This window comes from Seriola lalandi, unplaced genomic scaffold (assembly GCF_002814215.2).
Source record: "Seriola lalandi dorsalis isolate HSWRI2012SDOR001 ecotype SW California unplaced genomic scaffold, Sedor1 jcf7180002054805, whole genome shotgun sequence".
Classification (NCBI taxonomy): Eukaryota; Metazoa; Chordata; class Actinopteri; order Carangiformes; family Carangidae; genus Seriola; species Seriola lalandi.
Genome location: NW_019525358.1, coordinates 359,089 through 376,693, shown reverse-complemented (window position 1 = coordinate 376,693; position 17,605 = coordinate 359,089). Strand labels below are relative to the sequence as shown.

Here is a 17,605-nt window from a genome sequence, read left to right as displayed (position 1 = left end):
CAGAGCCATACTGTCCAGGCAGGGAGGGTTGGATCTACTCTGGTGTATATCTGCCCTCCATTTGAGGCTTGTCAGCACACAGTGGAAACAGCAGTAGCTCACAGACTCAGGCGCACACACACACACACACACGTACGTACACACCTTGATATGTTCATGGTAGAGGTGCTGTGTTTACGAGGCCTTAGTCCCTTGTCTGACAGCCTCCCGCCCGCCTGCCGCCACTCATAGGCACACACACACACACACACACACACACACACACACACACACACACACACACACACACATATAAACACATCAGTCCACACACTCATGGCTTTGAACTGATGAACACTGATGAGAACCAGGAGTGGAGAAGAGGTTGAGGGGAAGGCTAGCGTGTGTGTGTGTGTGTGTGTGTGTGTGTGTGTGTGTGTGTGTGTGTGTGTTTGAGGGAATCATTAGTCTCTTCAACAGGGCCTAGTGTGCATGTGGCCTCTTGTTGGCCGTTTTTTTCTCAATTTTAAGAGGTTGTGGTTTGCATCTTTGTAACCAGTGTGTGTGTGTGTGTGTGTGGCTATGTATCAATGTTTTGGGGCTCTGCATTAGCACAAGCTTGTATTATTACTTTTAAATGTACAATTAAATATTGCTTAAGTCACAGCCTTGTGTAATAACTGAATTGGAATCAGATAGTTATGCTTCGTGTGTGTGTGTGTGTGTGCGTGCGTGCGTGTGTGTGTGGTTGTAATGGTCCACACTGAGTGTCAGACCGGCTGGTTGTGTTTAGAAGTGGAGCCACTCCACTCAGCCTGAGTGTCTCCCTACTGGAATGCTGTGAGCTCCAGGAGGGGAGGTGCTAAGGGAGAAGTTTGGGGAGCGTGTGTATGTGTGTATGTGTGTGTGGTTGACAGCTGACTTCCAGATGTGTTCAGGCTCTGAGAGCTGGGAGTCTGTTTTGCATCACAGGCTTCTCTTTTTCTCTTTCACCCACCTTTCTCGCTCACAATCCCTCAGTCCATCTTGCGTCTTTCTGTCTTATTTTTTGACCCCCCCCCCCCCCCCCCCCCCCCCGTTTAACATTCCCCGATCCCTGTCATTCTTAATATTGGATGTAAGATGCTGACTTTGACTTTGAAGTCACGTCTCTTCTGTCACAATTCATCTTGTGGTGAAATGATGACGCAATCTCAAATTTTAAAGTAAAGTTAATCAGTGTTTTGGCCATCTCAACAAAGCTATGTGGCAATGATACACGCACCTAAACACAAGCACACACTTTTCACTCACTGACTGTCACTTGTGGCTTCTCTAATATTAGGAAGAATGTTAATCTCATTGGCCTGTGGTCTGTCTTGTGTGTGTTTTAATCAGGCACTAACGGGGGCTACCGCGAGGAGCCGGTGGACCACAGACTGACAGACAGAGAGTGGGCTGATGAATGGAGGCATCTGGACCATGTAAGTCTCCCAGACAAGTACCAGCGCTGCTAATGGGTTGTGATATAGCAAGAATGTAAAATGTAATTTGTTTTAGTGTGATCCTCAGCAAAACAGTGCTTTACTCTCTCACAGTCTTCACATCTATACCTCATTTGGACATTAGTGTTTTGCTACTAATCTCGGTTATTGAATCAATACATGATGCTAGTTGTTAAATAGCATAATTACGGCCAATCCTGTATTTCTTTCAAAATTAAGATTAGTTTGCGATTCTTTGCTAAATGCAAAAAGCAAACTCAGACAATCTTTTTTTTTTTTTTTGGGGGGGGCTCCTCAGGTGTTGAACTGCATTGTGGACATGGTGGAAAAGACACGGAGGTCAGTGAGCGTGCTCAGACGATGCCAGGAGTCGGATCGCGAGGAGCTCAACTACTGGAGACGACGTTCAAGCGAGCAGGAGGACCCACGCAAAGGAGGCTCAGGCTCCGCTCCCTTCTCCAAGACACACAGCCCTCACTCTGCAGAGTCAGGTGGGTACAGTTAATTTAAAATGAATTATGTTGGTATGCAGAACCCAGTGATTTGTTTTTTTTTGTTTTTTTGGTGGTGTGGCCTGGTGTTTTTCACTTGAGAAAATTGCTTCAAGCCAAATCGTTGGAAATTAGTCAGCTGTTAATACCCGAAGGCTCAGTTCACCTAAAATCCAAAAGAACGTATTTACCCTGATAGTATTAACAGGGTGGACCGATCTTTAATGATCATAGATGAGCATCAGTCCAAGTCCTGAAAAACAGATATGACTTTGGCAGGAAAGTGTAACAATTAGAAATTCACACAGGGATACTGATTGTAGTTAAATATTAGAGATAGGCGACCTGTTAACACTCAAGTCCGTAAGAAACCAGATCCAAATGTTTTGTCTACTCTCAATGATGAGATATAATGATTTTGAAATACATGATTCTACAAGCTCAGAGCACAAACCAGGACAGCCTCACTTCTATTTCATGCTCCATCTAGTGGTTATTAATAAAATTGCACCCAAGTCACATGTCAGTGTGTTAGTGCATCCCTCCACAGTTAGTCCCCCAGTCTGCTGTGTACTGGCAGTGTTCTCTCTGACTGCCAGCCTTGCCGTCCCCCTGCTGGTCCATAGTCACAGACAAGTGCCAGGACTGGCCTCGGCCATATCGGCCACAGAAGGGCCGTCCTGCCGTCCTGCAGGCTCAGAGACCCAGAGCTGGCTGACTCGCCAGAGCACCATCTGGGCCCCCAGCCGGGAAGCCCGCCTGCCTGCCTGGGCTCGGGCGGAGAAAGACTGAAGTGGGGGTGGGAAGGACGGTGGGGAGGGTGCATGCAGGCTTGGTTGAAGTGAGAGGATGTAAATGAAGGAAAAAGAGAGGAAAGCAGGGGTGAGGATGTAAGAGATGGGGGGTGGGGGATGGGGGGCTGGGGAGGGGTGAGAGCCAGGGACACAGAAATGAATTGAGATGCAGGGAGAGAGAGATTTGAGGGAACAGACAGAATGTTGACACAGCTTGTTGGTTCGCATATTCCCTCCAAGCCAAACACATTCCTTTCTGAAGTTGTCAGATCTCAGATCAGTCCAAGACTCTGATAAACAACAATTACATTGGTTCTGTGGCCTAGATATGCAGACTTGTTTGCATCGACATTACAAAGATATTATCACTGCCTGCCAGTGTGGCCTTTCTTTGTAAGCACCTGTTACCTTGATTGAGCTGTCAGTCACAAACTGAACCATTATTTCAACAATTAATCATCTTAATATCTCTATAAGCCCTGGCAGGTGCTAATCCCTTCTGTCTCTGCTTTCCCACAGACTCCCAGCGAGACTTTGCTCCGCGGCCAGGCTCAGCATACGTTACAGATGAGATCTGGAGGAAAGCTGGTAGGAACACCATAAAATCTGAATTTTAATTATCGAATTGTTAGACAAAGAAAGATAATCACAATTAATTTGACTGAAGCAATAATTGAGATTACAGAGAACAATTACACTTTTGAGGTAGAACACATATAATACGACTGTGTGCTGATCTGTGGTCTGTTTTTTTACTGCTGCTGATAGTTTAAACTAGGTGAGCTAAACATTCAACGCTTGTCTTCCCCGATGTTTAGAAGAGGCGGTGAATGAGGTGAAGCGTCAGGCCATGGACGAGGTTCAGAAAGCAGTAGCGGAGGCCGAGCAGAAGGCTTTTGAGATGATTGCTGCCGAGAGGGCAAAGATGGAAAAGACTCTGGCTGAGGCAAAGAGGAAGGCTCAAGAGGATGCCATCATGGTCATCAATGAACAGGAGGATTCCAGTGAGGTGAGCACAGATAGAGGTTTTGGAGCTAGTGCAATAAGTTTGTAGTCCTGCATGAATGAGGGATGCTACTTTAAAGCAGGAGCAAAGGGATCTTACAATTACATGTACAGTTGCTGCTGTAGACAATATTTTTGTATTAACAATAGATGTGATGACTCTAAGTGCAGAGGGTCAGTGGTCGTGATAAACCCACAGATAATTATCACCATCACTACCAAGTGTTTCACTGTCTTTTAGCTCGTTGCTTTGGTTTTTCTGGCCTGCAACCCTTACATGTTTGGCTCACTTTTGTCACTCTGTTTGTTCACCTCGTTTCCAGATGTAGGAGGTGTTTTCAATTTAAAAAAAACTAAAAAACTAAAACCCTCTGTATGCTATTTATCCGGCACTAAGCAGCAAACTATATGGGTAGCAAGCGACTAGCTGGTGAGCACAAAGGATCATTCAGAGTCAGATATTTCCCCCAGGAGTTAGTTCACTAATATGAGAGTGAATATTGGACTTAGATTCATTAGATGGATAGAGACATGGCTCCAAATGAATGCTAATTTTACTACATATCTGCTGGGTGGGTAAATAGGCAGCTGTTTGCCATAACAACTTAAAAGCTGTTGTGTTTAGAGCTTGTTTTCTCTGCTTCAAAGTGGCCAGAAAGAATTTTATTTTAGAGGAGGCTCACTCAAATTCATGATGACACAAATATCTGCCTGTGAAACCTTCCATTTTTGTGAAAGCTCACAGTTGTTCCTCCTTCCCTCCTCAGTGTTGCTGGAATTGCGGCCGCAAAGCTAGCGAGACGTGCAGCGGCTGCAACGCCGCTCGCTACTGTGGCTCTTTCTGCCAGCACAAAGACTGGGAGAGGCATCACCTTATCTGCAGCCCAGGACTTCAGGCGCAACCCAAATCAGTTTCTGCCATCACCGCAAGCAGGGTAGCCGCCATGGCCACGGCGGCGGCCGCAGCAGCGGCGGCCGGGGTGTCCCCTGTCGGCCTGGCCGGGGTTAAGGCCTCCGACAGCGTGCCTTCAGTCTCCAGTCCTGGTGGAGAGAAGGCTTCGGTTGCTTCTCGCTCCTCCACTCCCTCCACCCCCGCCTCGGCCCCCGAGGCCAACGGACACTAGAAAGTGAAGGACTTCAGTGGTCACCCATCCTCTTCCTAAACGGGGAAAGAATTGAATCAGCACCATGAGGGAACTGTTTGTGGGTTAAGTTAGGATAACAGATTTTTCATCATAATCTTTGGCAGATAAAAAAGGACAGATTATGGATGACTGTGTGAGTGATATGTCAACTGGGACTTTGGCTTTGGCAAAGGACAGAAGGACTCGTCTCAAATGCATCCATTGGAAAACAGATCTCCCTAACAGATGGAAACGTGTTTGTCTTCGTCCAAAAACCCCAAATCTTGGATCTGGGGAAGGGAGGGGAAAAAACTGCCGATTGATCTCAGTTTATCTCTGGCTGCGGGGAGGAAGTTATGAAAGGAAGGCATATGAGAAAAGGCAGAGGAGATTAGAAGACAGCGAGGTATGAGAGACGCCTCCCCTCAACTGAAATTCTCACTTTGTTGTGTATAAATTTAAGATAAGGAGGTGGTGGTGGTGTTAAATGTAAACAGTGTAATAGTACCAGCCATAAAGCATCTGTCGTCGTCCCTGTAGGAAAAATCTGACAGTAGACCACATAAGATCGTCTCTGCAGCTCTCCTGTATACATAAATATTTGCTCGCCAACTTTTTGTCAGGTTTTCTTATGTGTGAATGCGTGTGTCAAATGGTCGTGCCGTCAGTGATTATTGTAAAGCATATGATTACTTTTGTCAAAGCAATATTAAAATGAAGTGGTCAGGTATCTCAAGCCGTTTCTTGCATTACCAAAGTTTCCAGTCACTAAAGAGAGAGTCGTCGTCATTGCCTGTAAATGTCCTTGTGAACAAGAGATACTCATACACTAACCCCCACACGTCATATCTACTTGTATAATGAGTTTAGCGAGGAACTCTGGTCTCTATTTTTCATTTGCGATCATCAGATATCTTGAACAAACAGAGGTAAAGGGAATGGCGGCTGGATTGAGTAAGCGCAGGATTCAAGATTCAGTTATGACTTTTATTCCGGTTGCAGTTTCATTCTGGCACTTGTTCACATCACCAGTTGTGTATATGGCAGGGTCAGATGTTGCTCCGAATGTTGCGTCACTGCAATGGTTTCATCAGAGAAGAAGACCAATTTGTAGTACAGCTTTTTAAGCATTAAAATGCTCATTTGATGTTACGTTGCTGTGGCGCAGGTTTAGAGCAGCGACTCTCTCTCCCACAGAGAATCTCAGGAGTTAAACTGTATTTGTATGTACAGTTCATTCTCTATTTTTCTTTTTTTTTTTTTTCTTTTGTCACAGTTAGATTTAAGTCAAACGTTTAGTGCTAAACTTTGATATATCGTACTCTGCTGTTACAACTGAGACATTGTTGTTGTTTTTGTTGGTTGTAAGATGACTTTGTAAAGAATATTATGAGATAATGCCTTTATTTTGTGAGCCACGATTTTCCCTTCCTTCTTTAAACACGTTCTTTTGTTATGAGGCATAACAACTTCATATGAAAAAAGATATCTTGACATGAAGTATGAAATAAAGAAATAGAATTACTTCAGAACATTATTTATGTCTGTTCTGCGATTGAATATGTGCTGAGATGAAGGTGAACCCGATCATATCAAATCATACATCAGTGTGAGCTGAGTGTTAAATACGACACCTGTCCGTTTATATAGAATTACATTTCCTCATCTTTTTCATTGAATTAAAAGTAAAAAAAGTTAAGAGTAATTGAGGAGCTACAAATGACCAAACCAGTAGATTTCAATGTTACATGATCACTATGAACAAATATTAATCTGCTACATAACTTGTTTCTTAAATCCTTGACACAAAATGGTATTAATCCAGTTAAATTAAATATTGAATCCAAAACATTGACTCTATTGTTTTAGGTTATGTACTTAATTCTGCATTAATTGGCTTTAGCCTTATATCATTTCTGAGCTGAGAACAGTATAAAAGTATAAAAAGCACCAGTACTTTGTGGTAATATCTCCAGGACTCTTCGTATTTCAGATATTTGGTTTTGGGTCATTGGTGTCCAGCTTGTCTCTAAAGGTCTGCTGAATTTAATGAGGGCATAGAAGAAGAAATATCCATTTGTGATATTAAAGTAATTGCCATCACAAACCAGCAGTATATGGAGATATGGAGATATCAAGTTAATTGATTGTCTCTATGTAATTTCATTAAATGTGTTCAAGATTTTCTGAGAAAAATCAACTCGAGACAAAAAAATGCCTCTTCAACAAACTTGTTGTTGGGGTTCTTCTCAAAAGCCACGAGTGTGTCTTATTTTTGCGTCTCTTGTTTGTCTCCTTGATGTTGTGAATGATTCAGTGACTCCTGATGAAATATGCAAGAGTCATCTTTGAATTCAGGTATGAGGTAATGAGGAGGTTCTTGCCAGGATTGAATTATTCTAAAGTGGGTGGAAGTTCTGTCATGTATAATGCATAATGTTTTTCCATCTCTGCAGTTAATTAATATTCAAGTCAGTTCACATTGAAGATCATTATTCAAGAGAACGGTGGATGTAGAAGATGACTGACTTCAACAGTTACATTAGTCATCAGTCATCATTTTTTTTACATCAAAGAAGCAAAAAATTAATTCAATTCAAAAGCCAACACGCAGTGGGAAGGTGTAACATCACGTGCAACCACGAGGTGGCAGTAGATGATACAATTTGAGAAGTGTGACTGCAAAGTTAGAAGATGTCTACATGCTGCTGACTTGTTGCACCAGTCTGCAATGAGGAGGAGATGCCCAGTGAATCTTGGATCACAGTCCATGACTGCAGATATAGGAAATACTTCATTCCACACCGCTACCAAAAAACATGACTTTTGTAGTCTTCAGAGTTTTCTGTCTCTTCAACAGAACTTGAGCCGGACCCAAACAAAGTCATCCAGTAATGCTGAACACCCTGACACCACTAGTACTAATACTACTACTACTACTCCTCCTCCTACTTCTTCTTCTTCTAAAAATAAAAGTAATAATAATAATGATAACAATAATAACAATATTGTTTGTTGATCTATACCAATGCAGTACACCTTATGTGTTCATAATTCAGTATTATGTTTTGTATCTAAACTATTTATAGCTTAAGTAAAGTATCTAAAGCTGAAAAACTAATGTAGCAGACCAAAAACTAAAGTTCTACTCATACCAAATGTAAATGTTAAAGTACCAGTAAAAGCAATACTTAGTCCTGCACTGAAACTATTACTCAAGTAAAAGTATGTAAGTATTGAAAGTAAAATTAAATTCCCCCTGTGAGTGTTTTACTTATCATATTACTGGGTTACCACAAGTGATGCATTATTGTCTATGCAGCATTTTGCTGTTGTAGTTGATCAGGCTGGAACTCATTTTAACCATTCAATATATAGTTGGTTTGTTTAATCTATAACTATTCATCATATTTAATAAACTCATCATAAGTTTTGTATGAAAAATCAAAATCAACAAAGTAACTGCAGCTGTCAATTACATGTAGTGGATAATATATTTCCCTCTGAAATATAGGGGAATAAAAGTATGTATTGCATAAAGTGATAAACAACAAATAAAGAATGAAAACCTCACATTTGTACTAAAGTACAGTGTGTGACTAAATGTCTAGTTACAGTTAGCTAAGGCATATTTCTCAGCTCTCAGTTGTGGATAATAAATCTGAACAAAAGCAGCTACTGTAGTTTGTCTTCCCATGTAGTGTTGTCTTTGTAAGCACAGATATACAAAGGACCGTGCTTACAAAGTGCATTTACTAATCATTAGTTAATCTAAAAATGAATATGACTCATCTTTTATCTAGATGTAATTTTGTGAGTCAGCGTGTGTGCCAGAATCACTGTTGTTGTTTATTTCTGTGCCTGTCTAGTAACAGGATCGTGACGTTTACTTTATGCTGAAGATAATACACTGAGTGGTTTCGTGCTGTGGCTCAGATGCTGGTTTTCTATTTGATAATTATGGACCTGTACATGCAATTCCCTTCCACGCTATAAGAATACCGTATACACAGTGCACACCGTAGGCCTATGCAAGAGCTTCTTCTGTTTAGGCACGGTGCTGTTTACAAGTGACTTTTGTCAGTATGTTCCATCTTGTCATCTTGTTCTGTTCTGCATCAAAGACGTTCTGTTGGTTATTATTTTTATGAGTTGGCAGTTAATTGCATCTGCCCAGAGGAAAGAGGAAAAAGTGGAGTCAGCAAACGTACACAGTTGTGTTTGTGTGTATGTGTTGGTCTGTGTTCATTGGGGACAGAGGGGCAGTGTGTGCCGAGTTCCCTCCGCTGGTTTCTTGGCAAAAAAAATGCTACTACACAATGTTGTAATGATTGTGGGAGAGACTGGTTTAATTATGTGCCTGGTTTCTGTCCCAACGTCTAGCTGGAGGCGGAGTAATGGATGTCACTTTAGATTCTCGTTTCCAAAGCTCCTCTTATGATGCCTAAAATACAAGCCACAGAAAGCAAAGCGGAGATACAGAAAACATATTTTTCTCCTTCTTTCACTCCCTACCCGTCCCCTCTTTTCATCCTTCATCTCCGATTTTCCCACTGTTCTGACGGCTGTAGTTTTTAATATCATCTGCTTTGATAACAACTCACAAAGATAGAATCATTCCAGTTACAAACACCGAAGATGATATATTTCCTGACATGTGCATCTGTATGTTATGTAACAGCATTTAATTGGTTTTATTTCATGAGTCATAAATATCCCACACAGTAAAGAAATTACATCCAACAATTTAACTACAATGACCTTTAAAGACATAGCAGGTTTTGTCACAACACAATTACACTGAACCTTTGACAAGTTAACTCTTTCATACTTATTTGTCTTTCCACTTATGGAACACTTCAAGTTTTTGTTTTCCGGCTGCTGGCTGTAGCTTCATCTTTCCTTTAGAGATATGAGAGAGGTAGATCTTCTCATCTTTATGCAATAAAGTGAAAAAGCACATTCCCCAAAATGTCGAACCACTCTACCACTCTAGTGTGATCAAATGTGCAACCATTGTCCTGATGTAATCTGAATACATTTCTCAGAAAACAACATTATTTGGAGAGCTACTTAATGACAAATAGGTTACAGTACTCCAATGTGAACTAGATAGTAGCTGCACAGGAAAGAGTAGTACCCAGTGGATTACTTAATAATACATCTAATGTAGGCCCCTACTGTACAGCACTTGTCCTATAGCTGAGTGTTCAAAGGGTTTCACAGACAGATATAAAACTGAGATGGCTTTATGTATCATGAGGAGATAAGATGAGAACTATAAACAGTAGCAACAAGACTGAGAGAGAATGCAGCCACTTTAGCTCTGTGAGGACACACTTAGGCATAATTGTTCTTTGACCTAAATGCTAACATTATCATGCTACAATGCTCTCAATGACAATGATGGTGAAGCAGCTATACCATACTCTCTATCTTAATATAGCATACTGGCATGCTAACATATGTTTTGCAGTATAAAACTATAAAATGGCGAGTAGATCACACACACAGACATGAGATGAGAGCAGGGTAAAGCAAGAAGTTCACAACATTACAAAGTCATAAATCCAGTGCACTGAGCAAACAAACTCAGCAGAATTTAGCTGTGCATAGGGAGCTTTCATTGTGTCTTTCACCTCCGCTCAACGTGATGTTTAAATTATACGATCGCGTTGGAGGATCTGCAATAGATCATCATCACAGAGACATGAGGACGTTAGAGTGATATCTTAGTCCCATGCTGGAGTGTGGACAACACATGACACTGAAATCCCATTCTGATGATATATCTCTCCATCCTAATCCGTCTTTTCCACCCCCCCAACCCCCTCTCACTCTGTCTGCCCCTCCGTAACATTTGCAAAAGCTTTTTTGACAGCATGCTATTATGAACACTTAATGTTCTTCAAGGTCAGGAGTGATTTACAGTAATTGATTTTGAGACACTACTTCTGCTGCGAGGGACCTACATCAAAACACAACACAAGACAAGCATAAAATGTAGCTTTCCAATCTTCTGCATAAAAAAAAAAAAAAACACACACACAAAGAAACTGCACTTGCAAAAACTATTTTTTTGTTTAAACCGTTAGTTCTTATGAACACTATTAGCTTGGGATAATAAACTGCTGTTTAGCAAATCTCGAGTCAGTGTGACGAGTCTCTCAGTCAACAAGAATGAGTGACCCTGTCTTTCAGAGACAAGTCTGTGAGCATGTTACCTCCTACACAATAAAGTTTCCAGGGTGAAAAGAAACAGAGAAAGTGAGGTATGAAATAGGACAACAGCTACTGCTTTGTCACCTTTGGCCTCCAGTCTTTGGATCTCTGTGGAGATGAGTTGCTCATGAACATCGACAAAAAAAAAAAAATGATTTGGTGTCCTCTTTAATTTCCATGTATCTTATCTTTTTATTTGTTGTATAGTGACTTACCTTCCCCATGAGCTAAATACTAACTCTGAAGTTATAATTGGTTTTACGTATATCACATATGGTAAAGCGCTTCTCTGACGTCATACAGGCTTCAAAAATTGTGTGTGAGCTTACATATTGTGTTTTAAAATATCTGATACGGACATCTTGTACTGTCGTGTTGGCATTCTTCCAAGGTTTTTCTGCTGTCCCCTACAGAGAGGTAACACAAGATTTTACTTTAAATGCCTTCTGTGTGTTGCCTTCTGCACAATAAGGTAACCAAGACAGAGAAAATGGCAGTAGAGAGGAATGAAACAGGACAACAAATGTCATTTGGTCACCTTAGCGCAGGCCCTTGGCACTATGAAGTGATGAGGTGTGTTTTCACTCATCAGAACCAAGGGCACCTGCCTGAAAGGGAATAAAAAGGCCTGTATATATTTTTTTTTCACTGCTAAAGGAGGGGTGCACAGAGAGGCGGCAGTGTTATTCAGAGAACTGTATGATTTGAAATAACTGCACAAGGTCTGAACCTTGACTTTGGCTATTCATCGGTATCCCACATACTTCACAACACAGAAAAGCCTGTTTCACAATCAGGAAATACATAATAGGAAAATATCACATAGTTAGACTGAATAGGGTATGGATATTGGCCAGTGCTGTTAACTTAGTATTGAACAATGGCTCACATTTATGCAGTAAAAATCCAATAGAGTCAAAGAAGCTGGTTTGTGCTCACTGCATGTTGTTTCAGTATCACGTTGGAATATATTGTATAACTACATGACGAAATCTCCTGAGACTTTGAGAGAAAAACGCATTCCACAGTGGGTTCAATATAAACATTTCTCATCCAGCAGCAGCAGCAGCAGCACAGGAACCCTACAGTGTGTGCAAAAATGTAACAAAGGCTGTGCGAATTAATCCCTGCTGTATCTCCAAGGTATATAATAATAATACTGTATACAAAGCATCAGCTATAGCAGGAGATGAATTCACTTTTTGTTTGTTGCAGGAGTTTCAGAGGAGCTAGATTCATTTTGTTATAAACTGAAATCAAACCCTATTTTTGGGTTAATACTACTGGTCATCATTTTCCCCCCAGCAATAGCCATTAAATGTATTTATACATTTATTCAATACCTCTATATATTATGGTTTTCATTATTAGCGTCGGGGTATGCCATCCCTGCACTGGATTCAATTACCTACCTATGCACAGGGGATTTCACTGGAAGCCTCACTGAGCTGTAACTGACAGGTGTGAGCGTGGAATCAATTCTCTCATCTAACACTCCACCAGGAAGCAAATAAGGGCACTGCCCTCATCAAAATATCAAACTATTATCTCAACATCAGAGGAACTGATATGAATGAATTGTACTTTAAACACCAGGCTTTCAATTAGTTTCATAGAAGCTACATTCATCAGTTTTTTTTTTTTTTTTTTTGGAGGAACAGTTGATACAAAGTTTATGTTCTGTAAAAGTGAAATGTTCCAATGATCTGTTTATGTTTAGAAAATTACATTTCATTGCTCGTCTGCCTGTGGCGTCCCGCGTGCTGGAAGTATTTCTACTTCTGCTACTTCAAACACCAACAGGCTTTTTTTTTTTTTTGCTTCCTATGATTTACCATGAATTAGACTCTCCTCTTGGTAACAGATGTAGTGGTGACACATGCCCCTCAAGGTTTGGAAGAACAGATGCGGAACAGGATGTGTGGGTACACGTCCCCACAGCCTCATCTACATGGCTGCCCCGATGGCCACTACATATTCATTCCGCCTTACCAGCAGCCTGCCTGACAGGAGGCTAAAGATGAGAGGGTTTCATTTCGCCAGCATCAATCATGCAATCAAATATTACAGGCCCAGCAATCAGTGAAATGATGTGCCAGCCCCTGTGCCCGTGCACGCCTGTGTGTGCAGTCGCAAATCCGGCACAAAGAATTTCAGCAATTCCAGCAATTATGCGTTCCTGTCATAACAAGATACTGGCTCTTTTTAAACTTTTTTTATTTCTATTCAGAGCTTGTCATACACATAGATTTCTGTTGAGCTTTATGTGTAGCCTTAGGTCAAATAACAATAAATTAAATGCATGCAGCGTCTCAAGTCCAGTTTGTATTCTGCAGTGCACCTGTTACATTTGCGTTGCAATCCCTCTGTTACGGCATTGGAGAGATGAAATCTAATGTAGTGTCATGCGGTGGCTTCCAACCTGGGATTCAAAGGCGAGATGAATCTGGGATTGCAAGGTGAGTACTGGCAAGCAGAAATAATGCAAGACACAATTCTCCAATACAGATATATATTTTTTAGTTTTACCTCCTCTGGCCTCGAAAATCACTATTTTGATCGAAAGGCTCACAACCTGTAGATATGCAGCCTGTCAGTAAGCACACATGGTGAGGAACCACTGGTGTATCCTACTCACATAGCTGGATAATCTTGGTCAGACAAGTGTCTTGTTCGATTCACAGAAACTGCAAATAAATTTCAAGGGCTGCCTTTATTTCACAGCACTGTGGGGGATTTATAGCTCACACAACACTGACGAATAAAATTATTGATACAGATGCAGTGAAAAAGTTTCTATGTTCCGTATTAGTGAGTGAGACTTTAGACTTCAAGCTAAACAATGAACTGAAACTTCCTCCATTCAGCTGAAGGCTGCAGAGCCGTGGTCATCAGCGCGAACGACATGGGTTTTTATTATTATTATCGGTAGTATTGGTCGTAGTGGTAGTAGAAGTAGTTATATATACTGAAGAAGGCACCTACAAATAAACACACACCCACACTTGCACATGCAAAAACCAACACCAAGCTGACACTCGTCACGAGACAATCTGTTGCCCTTTGTTGTTTTGTTGCCGTCTTGTTCGTTCAGTTTTATTTTCCCCGTCACGATCCTGTCTTTGGTGTTGTTAAAATAATAAAATTAAAAGATAAAAAAGAATTTATGTGTCAAAAGTGAAGATTCAGAGGCATTTTCACTTGTCAAAACAAACAATTAGCTTTAATGATTTATTAAAGTTGCTTTTCAGTTTGTTTACAGGTATTGGTGTTCGTTACCAAATCAAAGCACAACAGAAATATGAATATATCCGAGGTCCAAATGTACAGACGGAATGAGCTCTACCATGATCAAAATAAATACAAGATACTTTAAATATATTTTCTCTTTATAATGTAGTGATACAATAAAATCTCCTCACAGAGTGTTAACGCACATTTTTAGAGATACTTTTACATTTGAGACAAAGAAGGTGTCTCAGGCTGAAGAATGAGGGGAGGAAACTAAGAGAAATAACTGACCACTATATCTAGCAGTACTGCAGATAGATGTCAGGGCAGGTGTAGCTTTTATAATAATAGCTTCTTCTTTTTTGGCGTTCTGTGCACATTACAGTAAGGTAGCTAAATGAAGGAAATACAGTTCTACAATATCATACAACATTATACAAGCCAGGATTTAAAGGAACTATTCATGAAAGCTCTTGGCCACAGTCATCAGCATGCATGTTTAGGCCGCAGGAACTCTCCATCTCCTCATCCAGTCTGCTTTTTCATCCAGTTTAATTGTATTCATCAGTAAACAACTCATCAAAAGCCCAAAAACACTACAGGCATTGTAATTTTCATTCCAATTTAGGATCGCTGTAGTAACCTATACTAGTGTCTTCTTGGCTTTTCTCCACTGGAATAATATCAAACGAGCACTGCAGGGTTATGAATAAAAATATAAATGAAAAAAAAAAATTGGCTTTTGCATTGCAGAGAATCAGTCACTTTCAAGTCTATAAATTGGCTATAGGGTGTCAACTATCCCTTTTGATATAAGCGGCACAATAATGAGCAGTCAAAGACAGAGGAACATTAAAAGATGCTGCTGGAGAATGCTGGGTGACGCCATTGTCTCTGTCTCCTGTTGCTTTCAAACACATGGATGCCTTTTGAATTCTTCTGTATGTGTGTATGCGTGCGTATTTGAATGCATGTGTGTGTGAGTGAGTGAGTGCGTGCGTGCATGCGAGTGGGTGGGTTGCTCCGCCAGTGTGTCTTTGTCCGTGTGACAGTGTAGGCAGTAGATGTGACATTCTGGATTCACTCATTAGTTGTTAGTCATAATCCACCAGGAAGCTGAGGACGGACACACACACACACACACACACACACACACACACACACACACACACACACACACACACACAGAGAGAAAGTTAAGTCACCTCACGACAACCTACTGTTTTACTCAGGGAAATTCATGACTCCTTAGGGGGACCTCAGGGTAAATTTAAAATCATTAATCTAATTTACATTTTATTAAGCGCCAATTTTTCCAGTTTATCAGCGTAACATTTACATCAGCCAAAGAACAAATATGATTTACATAATTTAGGGAAGGCAGCAATTAAAACAATGTAACTGGAGAAAATAAGCCTTTATAGATACATTAAGGTTATATGGCTGTGTGCGTATTGTTTTTGTTTTTTTACACGAACGTCACAAACACAGGGCAAATACAAAGCAAACGATGTTACAGTGTATTTAACCTGGTTCTTATTTTTAACCTGACCTTTTCACTCAGAGAGTACCGCTCGCTTTAGCTGTGCTACAGTTTCTTGGTTGGTAATCAAACAAAGTTGGACAGGACAACCATGTCATTAAACACAAGGCTGTTTGGTGCAAAGCTCCTACTGAGGAAAAAAATGAAGCTAGTGTTCAGTGACAGTCAGCGGCACAGACAATAACAGCCGCAGGTAGGAGCAGCAGAACGCTGTGATTTATTTATTTTTCTATTATTGATTCCAGAGTCGACTCCTTCCTGTGCTTGACGTATACCTCATAAACTATCCTCCTTCTTCCTCAGTGCATTGTGCCTGCACTCGTATTCTCAACGGCCAAACGTCTCTGATGCTCAGGGCAAAGCTACCCACTAATAATGTCTGTACTGAGACAGGCAATATCTCAAGACAGACGGATAAGTAGTTGTTTCCATGAGAAGCAACTTAATAGCTGTTTTACTAGACTAAGAAAAAAGCTCAAAACTCATCAACGTGCAGGCAGACGAAGCGCCCACAAGCCAGGACCTTCACTAATGGTGAGAGTCTGTTTGCATCTAATGATGAGTAAAAAAGAAATCTTTAAAATGCACTTACAAGCTGATTTCCTGTAATTATCCTTGTGAAGTACTTCACACTTACACAGATTAGGTTGAGGTTGTTTTTCTTGATGCCCAACTCTGACTGTTTTCAAACATCTGATTTTTCTGTACCGTCTGTTTGTATCTGCTTTCAAGAGTGACCCATATCAGATTCCTGTGTTTACACCAAAATTCTTCAGTTTATGTCTGACACAGTCACAGATGTGGAAATAAACAACCGTGTACAGTAACCTACACACACACAGCCAAAGCACCATCTGCAATGGACGTAAACAGACACAAGTAATAATTAACGCTACTGCTTTCTGCATCACATTTTATAGGCTTGCAACGACTTAATCAAATGTCAAGATGAAAAAGAAGAGTCATGATTGTAACCTGGGCTGGAGTGGCAGTGATTCATACCACCATGTATCGATCCCGCTGAGGAGTCAATGACGGGGGTGACGAGAAAACAAGTTATGTGCGTCAGATGTAAGTCATGTTGCCAAGTATACGGTGCTTATCTCCATATGAAAATGTGAAACAAGGCAAGAAAATATTTTATATTCTGTGTTTTTGCCTCGTGTATAACATCTGATCTGTGCATGTGAATGAAACAGCAGAATTGGATAACTTTCAACAAGCAGTGTAAAAATAGCCCCCAAGTGTTTTCGGGAGAACATCTTCCAAGTGGATATTTATTTCTTCAGAAACATCTAATATTTGCACATCCACAGTAAATGTCTGTCTGTACACAACTGACATATCAATATGGAGCATTTGTTATCAGGGCTTCACTGGGTGAAAGGTAGGTCACTGATATAAACATTTTGCATGGCCTAAGATGCCCAGGGAAAAGCTGGATAGCAGGTCAACGATGCTTTTTCAGAGCTATTCAAAGTGTGGCGAATGTGTGCGTATCGCTGACATGGATGCAACAAACTCAGTGTGTCATTTTCAAGTCTGCTTTCAAACCCAGGCTATTTTTCTAAAGATGTTCTTCAAAAGACTAGGAATTTCTGTTGACGGAGGAGAAGCAGGGCTCTGTTTGTGTGACCTCACAAAATGTCAGACGAGCAGGCAGACAGGTAATAATCGCTAGCACCTGCTCCACATGCAGAAGTTTGGGCCCAGTGTGAAGTGACTGTTTGGA

General features: G+C 40.9%; 2 protein-coding genes across 3 annotated transcripts in view; one reads left to right on the top strand and one right to left on the bottom strand.

Annotated features, from left to right (window-relative positions):
* cbfa2t2 (CBFA2/RUNX1 partner transcriptional co-repressor 2) overlaps positions 1-6,414 on the top strand; it is a 36,659-nt gene extending 30,245 nt beyond the window's left edge. For both annotated transcript variants that reach the window (XM_023426077.2, XM_023426076.2), the window contains exons 7-11: positions 1,357-1,442; positions 1,762-1,954; positions 3,268-3,336; positions 3,567-3,757; positions 4,521-6,414. In XM_023426077.2, coding sequence (XP_023281845.1) covers positions 1,357-1,442; positions 1,762-1,954; positions 3,268-3,336; positions 3,567-3,757; positions 4,521-4,877 — 896 coding nt within the window. In that variant the 3' untranslated portion in view covers positions 4,878-6,414. The remainder of the gene's footprint in view (positions 1-1,356; positions 1,443-1,761; positions 1,955-3,267; positions 3,337-3,566; positions 3,758-4,520) is intronic.
* A 7,879-nt stretch (positions 6,415-14,293) lies between these two features.
* Positions 14,294-17,605, bottom strand: part of necab3 (N-terminal EF-hand calcium binding protein 3) — a 40,062-nt gene continuing 36,750 nt past the window's right edge. The window contains exon 13 of the mRNA XM_023426065.2: positions 14,294-15,446. Within this exon, the coding sequence (XP_023281833.1) occupies positions 15,418-15,446 (29 nt within the window). The 3' untranslated portion in view covers positions 14,294-15,417. The remainder of the gene's footprint in view (positions 15,447-17,605) is intronic.